General features: G+C 52.2%; 5 protein-coding genes across 5 annotated transcripts; 4 read left to right on the top strand and 1 right to left on the bottom strand.

Annotated features, from left to right (window-relative positions):
• Nucleotides 1-353: 353 nt before the first annotated feature.
• On the bottom strand, nt 354-3,373 carry EURHEDRAFT_413421 (mitochondrial elongation factor MEF2). The gene has a single exon (XM_040782171.1). It carries the CDS (start codon nt 3,268-3,270, stop codon nt 457-459), a length of 2,814 nt encoding a protein of 937 aa, XP_040637888.1. The 5' UTR covers nt 3,271-3,373; the 3' UTR covers nt 354-456.
• Nucleotides 3,374-3,458: 85 nt separating this feature from the next.
• Nucleotides 3,459-6,040, top strand: EURHEDRAFT_97989 (retromer subunit VPS17). The gene is made up of 4 exons (XM_040787709.1): nt 3,459-3,579; nt 3,640-4,172; nt 4,225-4,678; nt 4,732-6,040. Exons 2-4 carry the CDS (start codon nt 3,693-3,695, stop codon nt 5,589-5,591), a joined length of 1,794 nt encoding a protein of 597 aa, XP_040637887.1. The 5' UTR covers nt 3,459-3,579; nt 3,640-3,692; the 3' UTR covers nt 5,592-6,040.
• EURHEDRAFT_458221 (putative nucleoside-diphosphate-sugar epimerase) lies at nt 6,012-7,137 on the top strand (the record flags this gene model as incomplete). The annotated part of the gene is made up of 3 exons (XM_040784485.1): nt 6,012-6,031; nt 6,081-6,286; nt 6,338-7,137. 3 exons carry the CDS (start codon nt 6,012-6,014, stop codon nt 7,135-7,137), a joined length of 1,026 nt encoding a protein of 341 aa, XP_040637886.1.
• Nucleotides 7,138-9,045: 1,908 nt separating this feature from the next.
• Nucleotides 9,046-9,393, top strand: EURHEDRAFT_413418 (uncharacterized protein). The gene has a single exon (XM_040782170.1). The coding sequence runs from the start codon at nt 9,160-9,162 to the stop codon at nt 9,355-9,357; it is 198 nt and encodes a 65-aa protein (XP_040637885.1). The 5' UTR covers nt 9,046-9,159; the 3' UTR covers nt 9,358-9,393.
• Nucleotides 9,394-9,555: 162 nt separating this feature from the next.
• On the top strand, nt 9,556-17,287 carry EURHEDRAFT_413417 (putative THO complex component (Rlr1)). The gene is made up of 3 exons (XM_040782169.1): nt 9,556-9,616; nt 9,714-14,679; nt 14,741-17,287. The coding sequence occupies exons 2-3, from the start codon at nt 9,803-9,805 to the stop codon at nt 17,103-17,105; spliced, it is 7,242 nt and encodes a 2,413-aa protein (XP_040637884.1). The 5' UTR covers nt 9,556-9,616; nt 9,714-9,802; the 3' UTR covers nt 17,106-17,287.
• Nucleotides 17,288-17,394: the final 107 nt, after the last annotated feature.

The following is a 17,394-nucleotide window of genomic DNA, read 5'->3' as shown; positions in this document are numbered from 1 at the left end:
GGGGCGGATCCAACGTGCATAGGTGCAGCCAAGCCCCAGAATGCGGAGATGACGGCAACTTAATAAGGAACATCTGGGGTTGAATTGCCGCTGCCGGCAATTAGTAGCGTGATATTCTGTGTTGTTCAGTAATCACAAGAACTGGAGGTAGACTCTGACTGCGGCAGCAATTCCGCGTTCCATCCGCGGGGCTTCGCTGCCGAGGGTTGATTTGTAAGATAGGTTTGATAATGAGAGTATACTTAAGGGGTCTGTTCGCAGAAGATGGTTCTTAATGTGGCATTTTGGTTGGCCATGTTAGCGATGGAAGGATACCAGCAAGGAGGAGAGTTCTGTAGAGATGAGAGCATCATCGCGGAAGTCAGCGGTTTTAAATATCAGTTTGCAGTGACATACATACAACTATATACAGACATAACATGCAACTCCAATCCATCATAAAATACATACTCAGAATCAAAGACCACCCCGTAACTCCACCAAAACCGCCTTCTGCCTCGGCGCACTCATCCGCTCAAACCGATCCACACTCATAACAAACGTGCCGCGACCCGCCGTTAAACTTCTTAGATGCTTTAGATACCCGACCATCTCCTTTAACGGTACCTTCGCGGCTATAGTCCGCGGGCGATTTGCCGACCCAGACACAGGGTCCGTGTCCTCTATCGAGCCCCCGCCAATTGAGGTTGTCTCGAAGGGATCGCGGGGTGCGTAGAGCTTGCTTGTGTCGATGGGTGGTAGGTCTTCGGGTGGTTGTTGGGGTGGGGAGTACGAGGATTTAGGGGAGGAGGCGAGGTCGGTCGTGGGAAGAGTGAGGTCCTCGTCCAGGGAGATGATGTGGCCGCCGCGGGAGGAAGAAATGTCGTGGACGACAGAGCCAAGGGAGGATTCATCGACAGAGATGATTACGTTCATGAGGGGTTCCATGAGAGCAGTACCCGGTGTAGGGGATGTTCCTGGCGCTGACTGGGGAGAAGAAGGTGGAGGAAGGAGGGTGCGTAAAGCAGCAGTTGTAGAGTGCCGAGCGGCGGAAGAGAGGGCAGAAGCGGTGGTGTCGGTGCCGTAGAGATGTTTGGTTGCATCGAAAGTGAGAGTGACTCGTGTGCTGTGCATGGGAAATGTGAATTGCGGCCCACGGGCGAGGGCAGCGAAAACGCCATTTTGGAGTGTTGTGCAGAAAGTTGGGATGTCCAGGCCAGCTGGGAGGAGAGGACTCTCTTCGATGCCCCTCTTGTTTGTGTCGACTTGAAGGTTTGGTGTGGTTATGATGATTTGATTGTTTTCATGTGTGGTGACTGAGAGGACGTCGTTGTTGCCAGGACTGGCGTCATCCGTGTAAGGATCCCAGGGCTCGATGACCGCAGTACATCCAGCTTTGCCCTTACGGCCAGCAATTTCCTTGTCGAAGATTTTGGTCACAGGGGCAGAAGCTCCCAGTGGTGCTTCGCGGTATCCAATCTCAATCCGACCCATACTGGCCTTAGCGTTGAGGTCGTTAAGAAGTCGGTCCCGAGCAATCTCGAGATGCAGCTCGCCCATCCCACTCAAAAGCGTCTGCCCTGAGTCCTCATCTACCGTCACATGCAGACTAGGGTCTTCTCGTAAGAGAAGCGCCAACGATTCCTCGAGCTTCTTCTCCTCGCTCAGACTGTGCGGCTCTACACCAGCGAAGAATACCGGCGGTGGCACATCGATAGGGCGGAGTTGCAGCGTGTTCAGTGGCTCTGGAGGCGTTGATTTGTGTCCTGCATACGAGACCAGGGTATCTCCTGTTCGCGCATGCTTGAGGCCGACCACAACACCAATATGGCCCGCGGGGATTGAGTCAACCTCCACAGCGTCATTGGCGTACATCTTCAAAAGACGAGGCACACGTTCTGAGACGTTGAGGTTGGTGTTGAACAGGGTGCTGTTTCGATCTAGTGACCCTGAGTAAACTCGCACGTACACCAGCACCCCCCGCTTAGCATCGTTGACCACTTTGAAGGCAAGACCACAGCCCTGAAGTTTCTCAATGAAGCCCTGTGATTCTGCATGCAGGCTCTTCTTGCTCTTCTGCTTCTTGCCGCCGGACGCAGCTTTCTCATTCTGTTCCACTAGGAGATCCCCCGAAAGCAGTCGTCGGAGGCCACCCTTGACATGTCCGATGCTGACCTCCGGATCTGAAGTTTCAAGAGGGCTAGGAAGAAGGTTTATAACGGAATCCAGTAGAGGCTGTACACCGATGTTGCGGAAACTGGCACCTGCAAACACGGGAATAATCCTACTCGATTTGTTCTCAATAAGACAGCGTCGAAGACTGTTGATGATGTCTTGAGGCGGGACCGCTAAGTGATCCTCATCGTATTCAAAAAACTTTTCGACCAACTCGTCATCATGCTCGCTCAAAAGCTCGACCAGAGCCGCCCGTGCACGTCGAAGCTCCACCGCCAATTGACTTTCTTCCTGATCCAATTGCTGAAGACCAAGCATCTTCACAGACTTGCCATCGCCGTCGCTCCATCGTAAGCCATGGAGGTTTATCACGTCTGCTACTCCCACAAAGCAGCCGTTTCCGCCTTCAAACCACGGAATTTGACATACAGCCGGCCAGCCTCCAAGTCTCGAGCCCACCTCTCTCACTGTCCGTCCGAAGGCCGCTCCATCACGATCGAGTTTGTTGATATACACCAATCTTGGGATTCTGTATGTGCTAGCTTGATGCCAGACCTGCTCCGTCTGAGCCTCGACACCCGCAACACCATCCAGAATACACACGGCCCCGTCCAGAATGCGTAACGACCGCATGACCTCGAATGTAAAGTCCGCATGTCCGGGAGTGTCGATGAGGTTGATCGTATGAGGCACCGCAGATCTTGGGAGGGACTTGTCCTGTGATTCCTGCACGGTCACTATGTTCTCATCCCCAGGCGCCCCCGGAGGCCAATGGAATGTAATCGCTGCGGATTGAATTGTGATACCCCGAGCTCGTTCCGCGGGAAGGAAGTCTGTTACTGTAGATCCCTCATCCACGTCTCCGATTCTGCGCGTAAACCCACTGTAGTAGAGCATGCGTTCCGTTGTGGTGGTCTTCCCCGCATCAATATGGGCAATGATGCCGATATTCCTCGTCCGCTCGAGCATCTCCGACCATTTCGCTGATGATGTCGAGAAGGATTTTCGAGTATATAATGGCAATGATTTGAGATTTCCCAGGCGTCGAGCCGCAATTGGGCTTGGCTTCAGAGCCAATGCCTGGGGAGAGATGCGCAACAACGGAGTCGCAACCATAGCAATTGAGAAGCTATATTTAAGAGCTGCGCACAGAGGGCTTTTTTTATATCAAAAAGTGCATCTCGATATCTATACAAAGAGAATAGTACCGATCTGTTTGGAGATGACTGTTGAGGTCATAAGCGGATTTATATCGCCGGCAGAAAATGTATATGCCTGGATGGCCAGGTGTCGACATCCCTAACGACGTAACCTCCGCCTACTCTTCTTCTCTTCTTCTTCCTTTGCTTCTTGTTCACACCACAGCTAATTCCCGGTCTGCTATCTTGGATCCTGTCGGTGGATCTGAATTGAAAAGGTTTATAGGTGTGCATCTTTCAATTATCAGCGCGGTTTCTTCGAGTTTGCTAATGGTCGTCGAGGCAGAACGTGGCCGGTCCCATACATACATCCAAACCGATCCAGAAAGCAGACAAACAATGGACTATTCAGCTATATCTGATGATCCTACCGGTACCTCTCCTTGGGCATCACCGGGACCCGCGAAAACTACCTTTTCGGAATCCAACAATAGCGATATTCCCCCGTCCGCGTTACCCCCTCAGCAACAGTCGCCGTACGATGCGGACAGAGATCTATCCCAAGCTGCCGGTGCTGAGCCTTGGTCGGCTTCGAGGGAGGAAGATCCTGATTCTGATTTGTCGCAGCGATTGCAGAGTGCGCAACTAGGCGATCCAGACTACGCGATTGAACAACCTCCGTACTCTACGCAACAACCACCGCTCCCGCCGCAGCAACCACAGTATGCACCGCAACAGCAAGCACAGCCTCCTGTCGAGCCGCAAGCACCGGCAGGGCAAGAGAATAAACGACCGGCTCCGCTATATAGAATCCAGGCGAGAATTACGGGACTAGAGAGGACGGGCAAGAAGGATCCCATTCTTCGGTTCGATGTTCACGTGGGTAACTCGTACAGCTACTTCCGGAGATGTCATCTGACCCGAGATTTAGACAAACATTCCCAAATTCCGAACTACGCAATACCGAGATGTTCGCCGTACTCACGCAGAATTTGTCCGGCTCGCGGAGCATTTGATGTCAGCCAACGCTGAAGCTCTCGTCCCCGCCGTGCCTCCGCCATTGACACCTGCCGGTGCAGGAACGGAGGAAGATGAGATTCGCGTTAAAGCAGCGATGCAGCGATGGCTCAACATTGTTATGAGCAATGAGATCCTCACCCAAGACGACGAAGTGGTTCTGTTTATTGAAAGCGACTTTGGTTACAGCCCGGTTGTCCGGATGAAACAGCCAGCGACGGGAATGCGGAGGAAGGTCTTGAAGCAGTTTGCGCCGCCCCCGGATGATACCCCTGAGCTGCAGAGCGCACGCCCTGCTGTGAAGATGTTTTACTTGGGTGCCATGGACGCAAGCCACAAGGTGGATCGCGTAGTTAAAGGCCGGCGGGGTATGTTTATTCCCTTTTCATGATTGCCAGTTTTAGAAACTAACACCCTCCAGGGCTTGGCTTGGCGGAAACGGAATTTGGTTTGAAGCTTGGACAAATGCATGTACAGGAGACCCATCCGGGACTGGCCAACGCGTACAAAAAACTCGGAAAGATAATTCAAAGCGTAGGCGACTTTCATGCAGTGCAAGCAACGGCCGAAGCCACCACGCTGGGTGACCCACTCAATTACCACTCCTCCGATGCCTTCGTCGTGAAGGAAACACTGACAAACCGGCACATCCTTCTCCGAGACCTCCTTCAAGCCCAACAGACCGCCCGCAGCAAACGCGCTGCTGCCGATCGGTTGAGGGTTAGTTCCTCAGTCCGTCCCGACAAGGTGGACGAGGCCCTCAGTGCCTTGGAAGAGGCCGAGAACCATGAGACTTACCTGTCAAAGCGAACTCACCAAGTTACCTCCAACCTGGTTCAAGAGAAACGACGGTGGTTCGACCAAACATCTAACGATGTCATCTCCCACCTGCGCGAGTACACCCTACGCCAAATCGAGGCAGAGCGTAGGACCTTGGCGACTCTAGAGATGGTCCGACCGGATATCCGCGCCATTGACTCCTCTGGGGGTCTCAGTCGTCTGGGTCGTGAAGCGCATCCAACAGCGCGACGACCGAACGTAGGGTCGAGCCAAGGACCCAAGGGTGACGCATGGAGTGGAGTGCCCCGTCGGGGTGATAGTCTGGGACGCAGCCTAAGTGGCAGTTATATGGCGCCTAATCTGGAGAATGACGAGGAAACAGAATCTGGATCTGGACGTGTGCGGTCGTCCAGCGGCGTTGGGTCCATCGCCGAAGAAGACGATGATGACCGGCTGGATGCTCGGAATGCGGCCAGTCGGTTGGCGGCCAGCACATTCTGAGCCAGTCATTGTCATCATCTTGTATGTAAAAAGTATGGGCCATGATCTGTTGTGTGATGTGATTCCCCTTGACTGTCAATCTGTTATTTTAGTCAGTTTTGTATGTGATTATCATGCTTATCTGTATATTGCGTGCCATTTCGACAGTCCCATCCATGAATGAGTAACGTAGCAGAAGATAGAAAGTGCCACTATTGACAGTCACACCATCTTTGCACTATGTATTTACCCCCATCTTTGAGCTCGGAGATAACCAGGACCCTCGGAATCTTCCCCACTTCGGTTCACTGTCATTCGGTGCGGTTCCACTCTTGATTTGAAAGCAACCATGATATAATATCCTCTTCTCTCCCTGTAACTTGAACTATTCTCTTATTCCTGTACTCTTGTGTATACATCTCTTACTTGCACGCTGACAAAATGGCACCCAAGGTCTTCTTGTATGTGCTGATCCATATCCGCTCTATATACTCCGCTAATACACCGAAGGACAGGAACAACTGGATACATTGGCGGTGACGGCTTTTACTCCGTTCACCAAGCCCATCCTGACTGGCAGCTATCTGTCCTTGTGCGCAGCAAGGACAAGGCTGCGAAGCTGGCCAGTGAATATCCCCAGGTCCGGATCGTTCACGGTGACCTGGACTCGGCCGACATCATTGAAGAAGAAGTTAAGAACGCGGACATTGTCTACCGTGCGTACCCCACTCGTGACCAAGAATATAAGTGCAAACTAACAATCGTAGACTTTGCGGACTGTGACCACGTCGCCTCAGCCGAGGCAATCGCCAAAGGTGCCAGCCACCACACTCCCCAAAACCCCGTCTGGTGGATTCACACCTCCGGCACCGGCATCCTAACTGTCGAAGACTTCCGCACCAACACCTGGGGTATCGAGCGCTCCAAGGAGTACAACGACTGGGATGGCGTCTCTGAACTTCTCAACCTCCCCGACGACGCCCTCCACCGCAACGTCGACAAGATTGTCATCGAAGCCAGCAAGAACAACCCTGACAGCATCAAGACAGCTATCGTCTGCCCGCCCACGATCTATGGTCCCGGCCGTGGTCCCGGTAACCAGAAGAGTGTGCAGGCGTACTGGCTTACTGGTGCTGTGTTGCAGCGGAAGAAGGGTCTGCTTGTTGGACAGGGTACGAACATTTGGCACCAAGTTCATGTGCAGGATCTGAGCAAGGTTTATCTTTCTCTTGGTGAGGCTGCAGCTACTGGTGGTGCCCCAGCGACCTGGAATGATGCGGGTTACTACTTTGCTGAGAATGGATCGTTTGTTTGGGGCGATATCGAGCGGGAGGTTGCCAAGGTTGCGCATGAGAAGGGTCTAATTTCGTCTCCGGATGTGGAATCCATTCCTGATGCTCAGGTTACCGAACTGAACCAGTTTGGTTTGTATGCTTGGGGTAGTACCTCGCGGGGTCATGCTATTCGGGCCCGGAAATTGCTGGGATGGACTCCTGAGAAGCCGAAGCTGATTGAGTTGATTCCGCATATTGTTGATGTGGAGGCTAAGGGCCTGGGATTACAATGATTACAGTGATTGCAGTCAGGTGATGATTTTATGAATAGTATGACAAGTTTAGTTTTGTGTATAGCAGAGACACAATCTATCGAACGACCGACTATATATTCGGAGTTTGAATTCATAAAACTCCATATCCAAATTGAGATGCGCAATGGATATAGTATGTGTGGCGCACGCCCTCAGCTGAAATGAAGTCTGAAACAGACCCAAGAATGAGATCTAATTGAACAAGTTGGAAGATGTATAGCTGGAGAAGGATACTCACAGACGTTGAGCCTCTGATGAGGGGAACTTAATAGCTGTTGCTGTTCGTGAAAAGATCCCAAGAAACGATACCGCTCGATTTGTACCCCTTTGCTATGAAAATATATTATTGTATGTGTATATCTTAGCCCTGAATAGCAATAGCTTTGGAACGAAAAGGCACAAAGTACTGCTATCGTTAGTATCGAGAGCTAAATCCAGTCTTATAAACAGAAGACAATCTAGGGTCATTTGAAATTAATCAATATACATATTTAGTTCCGGAGCTGGAAAGTAAGGCTGGACTGCTATGCAAAACACTGCCATTGTACTTCCCCACTGAATATAAAAACAGCCCTGCCGTATTCAAAACGGACACCCCAGATTTTTTTTTTGCTACAACACACCATGGATCCCTAAGAGTATTACCAAGGAATCAAGGAATGGGCTAGGCAAGGCCTCATCACTTGTGATGCTGTTTTGAACACTCTCAGATACAGAATAAAAAACTTCGACATTTTGGAAGACGAAAAACAACTCTGCCAAACATTTCGTTCTATCTGTACCGAAGAAAACAACATTCTATATTTCTCCCAACAAACATGCATTTCCTTCAAGAGAGCGAGATTATTCCCTCGTCCATGACTAAAGCAGGGGAGACTCTCTACTGCTGTCACATCAATCTTTCGCAAGCTTCATTATATTGACACTCCGCTCGGAAGTTGACATTAGGTGTTCTCCTTCGGTCTCTGGTCTGGACAGACCACGATCAGTCCAGATGTGTCTATGAGGAAAGCGAGGATTCACGGACTAGAACGCTGGCGGATACATGGAGGATCATATTCCAAAGCTTAGCAACAGTCCGCAATGACCAGAATGCGTTGTCTAGAGAGAAAGTCGACCAGTCCAAAAAGCAATCCGAACAGAGAGCATTCAAATTTCCTGCTTTTTACGCGCATTGCCGCGAATATGCTGAATTGAACAACGATGACGATGGTTATGAGATGTTCCATGGTCTCTCGGGTTCTCTATTTGTGGCCCAGCCTACTCCTAACATCTGGATAGCGCCGGTGCCGCGTGACTGTTTTCGTCCTTTGGCTAGGGAGATACATCGTGGGTGTCTACATCTGCATTATCTGAGTATTCCGGTGGATGGGTTTCAAGAGTTTGTTGAGTTTCTCTGCTTTGTGCGTTTTGGGAGACTGAATGTCCCAATAGAGAAGATGGTTGGGTTTGACCATGCTGCAGAACTGCATCTTTAGAAGACCCGTTCATGATTCGGATGTTGGAATCATCTGGGAAATTTTTGACCAGGCTCTCGCAGCAACTACATGTCACTCTTCTGTCTTTCAGAGCCCAGGCTATAGTAAACAGCCGGAACTACTCATCAGTCTAAAGCATATATTATCCTGCTTCTACACTACACCAAATACCGACAGCTTAGCGCAGCGTCTCCCTCAGCCGAGGAATATAGCTACCCTGCCTGGTTTTACGCAATTAAGTACAATACTTTCAGACGCCGTCTGCCTCGACCAACTCTAGTTCTACAACACCTAAAACGTCCAAGCGACTATAGGCGCGTCTTATTTTGCGGATGAGAACACTGCAGCCCCTGATCCCTTGATTCTGCTCATATGCGGAAAACTTACAAGAACCGGGGAAATGGCAATCTTTGGCTATTATCTCCCATGGCGCGGTGGAGATGACGCTGCTGGTTTTTTTCTTTTCCAGCTAAGCCCGTTTCACGACGTCTTCCGGAGCAATGGCGACCATCCGGGCTGGGCTATGGAAAATGGAAAGGCTATCCTTGGGCAGAGGGATAATGTAGTAGAATTAGTATTAACTAGGAACTTGACGCGGGCAAATATATTAAATGATTCTTCAGCGCAAATAGAGGAACCAGCATACAGGGCAACCTCATGGAGGGGGGATTGGCAGGACGAGGTCGAGGTCGAAGAAATTGAGATTTGGGTCGAGGATTGACTTATGGGTTATTCATTGTAGTAGCTGCATCAAGTTATAATTAGAGATAACAATTCACGCATCGAGTACCCCGGAGTAGATTTGTGACCTCATGAACATTGAACGCGCGACAAGAAATAAACGCGACAGCCGCCACTGGCGCCGACATAGCAAGCTGCGGCGGCCGTTCTTTCATGCTTTCCCTGCAGCAAGTGAATAATCCGACGCTGCGTAGTCGTCGTTTCGATCCTTTCTTTCTTTCCAAAGTATTCGATAGCAGGTATTCACCCTCTCCTTTGCCGCCAGCCCGTCTGGCCCATTTATTTATCGAGTTTGCGTCAGAACATGTTACCCGCCAGTACTGACCGGTTCCCCAGTCTCAAAGCGACTCACACTCGATGAGCTGCGATCTGTCGGCACTTCACCAGTCCTCTACCTGAGACGACAAGCTCTGACCTAAGCTGTCATGGCTCCAGGTGCCGGAGGAAAAAGAAAGAGAGGCGATCGATTGTGGTCTGGCGATTCCGGGAACGAGTCCCAAAGACCCTCCCCCCATCGTCCGAGTAATCTCAACATGGCGCAACACCAACCTCGTGATTACCCAGAGTCGCGCGGGCGCCTACGACGGCAACCGAGCCGAGGAGGTCGTAACGGTCCCAGTCGGAGACCAAGCGCTGATGGCCAGAATAACATGACTCCTCCCAACGCGACTCCCACTGTTTCCAGGGAAGTTTCCGATCCGATGCAGACAAATGGGACCGCGGCAGGCGTTGGAAACCAACAATCTCGGCCGTCACCGTCGCCTGCACCGCCGGCTCCTGCTCAGCAGGAGCAAACTCAAGCGCCGCCCCAGACGCAAGCGCCGCCGCAGCCCGAGCCTGCTCCCGTCATCCAACCTCCTAATCCACCCACACCCTACACTTACGAATATGTTACCGATAATGTTATTGGAGAGTGGATGCTGATAGGGCGGCAGAGGCTGGTTGATGAAGGCATCCAGACAAAAAATCAACAGAACGTTGGGAAATTGGCGTCTATCTACCAGGAGTTGATCCGCTCCGCTATTTACGGCCGATTACCACCAACAGATGCAGGGGCTGCAGTGAAGGATATAATCGGAGAGGAAGTTGCAGCTCAGCATGTCGATATTGAGAACGAACAAGATGCGAGACCGTTACTCGATACGCGCGCTCTGTTCCTTGATATCCTTTCCATTGTTACCGATTCGGATACAACTAATGGTGCCCTGAAACCGTTGGTGTTCTCGACTGGTATTAGTGCGGCGCTCATGCGTCTCCAGCTCGACACACCACTTCTTCAATCGCTCGGACTTGTCCGCGAGACCTTTGCTCGTATGGGTATTCGAAAGCAGACCAACCTTCTTTACCGGCAATCGAACTATAACCTTTTGCGAGAAGAATCGGAAGGTTACTCGAAGTTACTTACCGAGCTTTTTACAACAAGCAACAACGAACCGCCATCTAGTGAGGTCGTGGAGGATACGTTCGAACGGGTAAAGGCAATGATTGGTGCTTTTGACATGGACGTTGGCCGTGTTTTGGACGTTACTCTCGATGTTTTTGCTGCTGTTCTTGTGAAACAATATCGGTTCTTCGTGAAGCTCCTGCGCGTTAGTTCGTGGTGGCCCAAGGAAGATACCTTCCGTACTCTCGAAGGCAGCAACCGTGATTCTGGGTTGCCGAACTGGGCATTGCCAGGTTCGTCTGGCTGGATCACAACTGATGAAGAACGAGCAGAGATCGTGAAATCCAATGAACAACGAGACCGGGAGTTCTGGAGCCGAGTGAGAGAGATTGGAATCCGCGCTTTCTTCGAAATCGGGCGCAGGCCGATCTCCGAGGAGGAAAAGAAACAAATACTCCCTGAATCAAACACCTTGTCAGAAGAAGAGATCGAGACTCGCAAGTGGATCGAGGAAACTGGGACATTGCCTCCTAAAGGTAGCCGCGTCGCCGCGCAGCTTCTCGGATTCAAGTTGCGCTTCTATTCGTCTCGGGCACGCTCAAAGTCAGATGTTCTCCCTGATAACCTCATTTATCTGGCAGCTTTGCTTATTAAAGTGGGCTTCATTTCCCTTCGCGACTTGTACCCTCATCTCTGGAGGCCCGATGATTCGATGGATGCGCTGAAAGAGGAGAAGTTGAAAGAGAAAGCGGAGCGGGAACGAGCAGCAAAACCGGGTGGTGGTGTCAACGCGTTGATGATGGCCGGTGCTTTGGCAGATGATACTGTTCCTATGCCACGGATACGCGAGTCAGAAGCTCGAGCCACCCCGAGTAGGGAACAAGAAGCAGACAAGGCTGCGGCCAAAGCGGAGGAGGATGAACTCCCGGAACCGTCAGATCAAAAGGTCCTGCTGCTTAAAAGTCTGCTGGCCATTGGTGCCCTTCCTGAAGCCCTTTTGATCTTGAGCAAGTTTCCTTGGTTGATGGATGTCTACCCCGAACTTCCTGAATTCATCCACCGTGTTCTGCATCACTCGTTGAGCAAGGTCTACGCCTCGTTACGTCCCTTGCCTTCTGTGGAAGGTCTTCGGGATCAGCAGCAGATCCCCAGCCTGGACCAGTCCAGTGTACCTAAGGGGCAGATCCGGTTGAACCAGGCGCCACCGAGGAGGGTTCTTAGATGGGCCCAGCTTGACGTGGAGGATGAACATGATGGGACAGATTACCGGTTCTATTGGGACGACTGGGCGGACAACGTTCCTATCTGTCAGTCTGTTGATGACGTGTTCGCTCTCTGTTCTTCTTTCCTTAACCTCTCTGGTCACAAGATTGGACAGGATGCGACTTTGCTCTCGAAATTGGCACGAATCGGAAGAGACAGTTTGAGCAAGGATAATTCTCAAGAGAACAGGGCCCGTTGGCAGGATTTGTGCAAGCGTCTTCTTGTTCCCGCTATCAGTTTGACCAAGGCCAACCCTGGTGTGGTCAATGAAGTTTTCGATCTCATCAGTTTCTTCTCCCGTGAGGTCCGGTACAATATGTACGCGGAATGGTACTTTGGACAAACCTCGCGACTTCCCGACATTAAGTCCGCATTCGACCAAGCTAGAGCCGAAACCAAGGATACGCTCAAGAGATTGAGCAAGACGAATATTCGCCCCATGGCTCGTGCGCTGGCAAAGATTGCATATGCTAACCCCGGAATTGTCATCAACGTTGCCATCAGCCAAATTGAATCCTACGAGAACCTCATCGAAGTTGTTGTGGAGTGTGCCCGTTATTTCACGTATCTTGGATATGATATCTTGACATGGTCCCTGATCAACTCTCTCGGTCAGAAAGGACGGAGTCGTGTCCAGGAAGGAGGTTTACTAACCAGTCGGTGGTTGAATGCACTGGCTACGTTCGCTGGCAGGACTTTCAAACGATACTCTGTCATGGATCCTACTCCAGTGCTGCAGTATGTGGTAGAACAGCTGCGGCACAATAACTCCACTGACCTTATTGTCTTAGAGCAGATGATCAGCTCCATGGCAGGTATCATCACGGACAGCAGCTTCAACGAGGCTCAAATCCAGGCCATGGCAGGCGGCGATACCCTTCAGTCGCAGACGATTCTGCAGCTATTGGACAAGCGACACGAGTCCAAGACGACTTCGAAGCGGCTTATGAAGTCGCTTACTGTTTCCAAGCTTGCTGGTCAATTGCTCGTTGCTATTGCACAAGAGCGGTGGACCTGTATCTTTCAGGAGGAGGGCTCCGAAGAGCTGAAGCTTTTGGGTAACATCTTCGATGAAATTCACCGTATTCTTACGCAGTATCTTGATCTGCTGCGCAGCAACCTGTCGGTCGAGGAGTTCGATTCGTTTGTTCCTGATTTGCCCACTCTTATCAAAGAATTCGGTGTGCAGCCTGAACTCGCTTTCTGGATTCAACGACCCAGCATCGGGAAGAAGATCGCTGAAGTTGAACGAGCAGCGCAGGAGGAGGAAGCTGCGTCAAAGAACCGTGAAAGTCAGAGATCTCCCTCAGCACCGAAGGCCGAGGATGGCCAAGACATGACAGTTGATGGTGAGTCAGCAACCAAGAGCGAGGAAGCAACGACCGAAGGAATGATGGATGTGGACAAGCCACAGTCACAAACTTCAAACGAATCGGATGGCACACTTGCTCCTGAACAACCCGTCGCGAACGGCAATGGTAATGCCGATCCTCCTGCATCAAATGCTGTTGTCCAGGACATCGAAGAGCAGATCCAGTCTGTCTTGTCGCTCGATACATACGGCATCGTGGGGTTACGTTTCTACGTTATCTTCTGGCAATTGTCACTTTATGACGTGCACGTTCCCCAGAAGGCGTATGAAGATGAAATCGACCGCCAGAAGAGGAAGGTAGTTACAATCAACAACGATCGATCCGATATCAGCATGGCCGGGACTCAGCGGAAGGAACGAGAAAAGAAGCAGCTCACTCAGCTTCAGGAACGAATTTTGGAAGAGAACAAGACTCATCTCAAGGCGTACGGTCAAACCAGGACAAGATTGCAGAAAGAAAAGGACCGGTGGTTTGCTGGCATGCGTGGAAACTACGACACTTTGAACGTTTCTTTGTTGGAACAGTGTTTCGTGCCTCGTTTGCTTCTGTCACCGATTGAGGCTTTCTACTGCTTCAAAATGCTTAAGTTCTTGCATACCTCTGGAACACCAAACTTTCGGACTGTCGGGTTGTTGGATCAACTGTTCCGCGAGCAAAGAATAACGGCTATCATCTTTCAATGCACCTCGAAGGAGGCGGACAACTTTGGGCAATTCCTCAACGAAACCCTACGGGACCTCGGTCGCTGGCACGCCGACAAGGCTGTGTACGAGAAAGAGGCTTTCGGTACGAAAAAGGACCTCCCCGGATTCGCTTTTACCGTTGGCTCCGATGGAAAGCCAGCAGGGTTTATAGACTACGAGGATTTCCGTCGGCTGTTGTACAAGTGGCACCGTATCTTGGCCTCAGCACTCAAGATTTGTCTGAACGGAGGTGAATATATGCACATTCGAAACGCGATCAGTGTGCTCAAGGCAATCGTCCAGCAATTCCCCGCTGTCAACTGGATCGGCCGCGATATCTTAAAGAGCGTCAACAACCTGAGCCAGAACGACGAACGAGATGACGTGAAGACACCCGCTGCTTCGCTGATTGGAGACCTCAACCGGAGAGAGAAGAAGTGGATGCTTCCTCAGGCGTTTAATGAGATTAAAGGACCGATCCCGGCACAGCAACAGAAGACTGAACAAGCTTCGTCTGATAAGGCTGGCGCCTCGGGAACGGCGACACCGACAGCATTGAATGCGACTGCACCTTCGTTTAAGCCCCCAGTTGGCCAAGAGTAAGTTACGAACATTTTGTCAATTGCCTACAGTTTTCTAATTTTTCTCCCGCGTTTACAGAGCCGAGGGCACCCCTAAGTCTGAACCGTCAAAACAGGAAGTTGAGGATGGAGAGATTGAGGACGCCAAAATGACCGATGTTGCGATGAAGGGAACGGAAGAAGGAACTCAGCAGAAACAAGAACCTTCTGCGAAACCTGAGACGGCACCGCAGCAAGCTGAGCAAACTGCTACTGGCGGTGCAGAGGCATCACCAACCGACAAACCAGCCGAACCAGCAGTTGAACCACCTCGCGCTTCGTCTGCTTCCGCTGTTTCTCAACCAGAGCCTCTGGCTCCCGAGAGACAAGCAGAGGTTCCCAAGCGTCCTGAAATCGAACGATCTTCGTCCAGTGCATCAAACATTCGTGGATTGCCTAACCGGCCAATTCGCCATGGAGATGGAAGACTGCCGCCCCGACCTGAACGGCAACGACACCCTAACCGCTATGATGGGGAGCATGATCACCCTGGTTATGGTCCACTCGAGAGGGAACTCCCGACAAGACTGCCCACCGATGAGCCATTCCGTGGTCCTGCGTATCGCGACGGTCGACTTCCCCGGGAGCCCGAATGGCCGGACCGACCTGGACGGTTGCGCCCTGCACCTGATGGCTTTGATGTACGGCCCGACGGTCCACGTGTGCCCCATGAAGCGCCAAGTGGTCCACGACCAGGCCCACAAACGCATCCTGACCGTGCTGGGTTGATCCATGAGCGTCCAGACCGGGATCGACGCGGGCCTCCACCGAGAGGTCTATCACTACCGAGACCATTAGATCTCCCAGGCCGGCTGGAACGTTTCCCCGGCGATGATCGACGTTTTGCCAATTACCCTCCGAGTTCGCGACTTGATGATTTGCCCACGGGACCTCGCAGCGAACGTCCAGGACGAGAGATTCACGATTCAAGGGAACCTCCTTCTGGCCCAGACATCAGCCATGGACGATTGCGCCAGCCGGAACCTGCGGAGATTCCTTCTGGACCACGGGTAAGGAACGCACATGGGCGTGGTGGCCGCGGAGCATCTGGACCACAGCTTCCGCCTCCACCTCCCGCGGGAGGCAACGAGCGCCAACCGCCAATGGGACCGAAACAGCAAGCGGCAGGCGCACCGCCATCGCCTGCCAGTGAACGGATGGACAATAGCGGAATTCATCCAGACCGTCTCAAGGCATTGCAGCTTCAAGGAAATGACTATGGTGGTGGACGATCTCAGCAACCACCATCACCAGGGATTGCCCCTCCATCCGGGCCCCGTAGTTCATTTGCCCCGCCATCAGGCCCATCACCTATTCCTCGTGGAGCACAGCCTCCAGGAACTGGTGGTGGTAGTGGCGGTGGTGACCGGGGACGAGGAGACAAACGATTCGCCGGCATCAACACTATGCTTCAACAGTCGGCAGGCCCTGCAGATCGCAGTGGACCTGGTACATCGATCCGGGGCCGAGGCGCAAATCGCTCTGCCGCTGCCATGAATGCGCCATCTCCGCAGTCTACTCCTTCTGGCGGAACACCTGATGATGGAAGTCGCACTATTTCGACTTCTTCCCAACAAGGTCGGCCTGACCTTTTGGCGGATCGGATCACCAGCGCTTCCCGAGGGGATGAGAGCCACTCGCGTAGGAGTCTTGGAGGTCGAGGCGACTTGCTCGAGGAGCCTGGTTCTGAGCCACGCCGTACGCAGCGACACTCAGAACGGGATCGTGACCGTGACCGTGAACGAGAAAGGGACCGTGAACGGGACAGAGATCGTGATCGTGGTGATCGCGCTGACCGCGAACGTGGTGAGCGCAGCGAGAGAGACCGCGAACGCGAACGGGATCGGGACCGCGAACGAGAACGAGAGCGCCGTGGAGACGAGGAAGGGACACGAAGCGGCAGCCGACGAGAAGAACGCGAACGCGCTCGTGAATACGAACGAGAACGCAGCCGCCGTAGTGACGCTGGCGCGGCTGGCAATCGAGACGATGCCCGTTACGAACCACCCCGAGAAGTACTACGACGGGGAGGCGGCAATCGTGACCGCCGGGAGCGGCGCGAACGAGACGAGGGAGCAGCAGCAGATTTAGCCTCCCACGAACATGAAGGCCGTCTACGGCCTCCATCGTCTATGGGCGTCCCACCTCCACCGCCTCCTCCGCCCCCGCCTCTCCCCGGAAGTGCCGAGGATGAGCGAAGATGGGGCGGCGGCGGTCGCGAGCGCGAGCGCGAGCGTAACCGGGACCGTGCGCGAGACCGTGACTATGGCGGCGGTAGCGGTGGTGGTGGCCATCGCAAGCGCGGACGAGGCGGAGATGACGGACATGGCGAAGGAGGAGGAGGAGGAGGTCGTGGAGGAACACGGATGGGGAATGAGAACAAGAGGCCTCGTCGGGGTATGTAAACATATTTTGATCTTTCTGGAGTGTTTGATACTGTCTCTCATTGATCTATTTCGTTTATTTTTCTCATCTATTTATGCATGATCGGGTGTTGGAATGGCTTTTTTCTTTGCTAGCGATTATTATGTATTAGCATAAACGGTGAAGCATTCTGTTGATACTAGAATATAATCTCAATTGCTCCATTCTATACTTGATAGTACATCCAAATAGGCAACTGCTCCCCCATCCGGCCCGACAATGGTCCGCCGGCTAATCTTCGGTATTATACCTTTAACCTTCGGCCATACA

The sequence above is a fragment of the Aspergillus ruber genome, assembly GCF_000600275.1.
Source record: "Aspergillus ruber CBS 135680 unplaced genomic scaffold scaffold00017, whole genome shotgun sequence".
In the NCBI taxonomy this organism is placed as follows: domain Eukaryota; kingdom Fungi; phylum Ascomycota; class Eurotiomycetes; order Eurotiales; family Aspergillaceae; genus Aspergillus; species Aspergillus ruber.
The sequence above is the reverse complement of the archived record's forward strand: the minus strand, read 5'-3'. Positions and strand labels throughout refer to the sequence as shown.

What these genes read in the sequence shown, in the direction of transcription:
- EURHEDRAFT_413417 (XM_040782169.1), top strand. Translation starts at nt 9,803, where the DNA reads ATGGCTCCAGGTGCCGGAGGAAAAAGAAAGAGAGGCGATCGATTGTGG. An exon ending in AAGCCCCCAGTTGGCCAAGA is followed by an intron (nt 14,680 to 14,740) that starts GTAAGTTACGAA and finishes CCGCGTTTACAG; the next exon opens with AGCCGAGGGCACCCCTAAGT.
- EURHEDRAFT_97989 (XM_040787709.1), top strand. Translation starts at nt 3,693, where the DNA reads ATGGACTATTCAGCTATATCTGATGATCCTACCGGTACCTCTCCTTGG. An exon ending in TTCTTCGGTTCGATGTTCAC is followed by an intron (nt 4,173 to 4,224) that starts GTGGGTAACTCG and finishes CCCGAGATTTAG; the next exon opens with ACAAACATTCCCAAATTCCG. An exon ending in CGTAGTTAAAGGCCGGCGGG is followed by an intron (nt 4,679 to 4,731) that starts GTATGTTTATTC and finishes AACACCCTCCAG; the next exon opens with GGCTTGGCTTGGCGGAAACG.
- EURHEDRAFT_413421 (XM_040782171.1), bottom strand. Translation starts at nt 3,270, where the DNA reads ATGGTTGCGACTCCGTTGTTGCGCATCTCTCCCCAGGCATTGGCTCTG.
- EURHEDRAFT_413418 (XM_040782170.1), top strand. Translation starts at nt 9,160, where the DNA reads ATGGAAAATGGAAAGGCTATCCTTGGGCAGAGGGATAATGTAGTAGAA.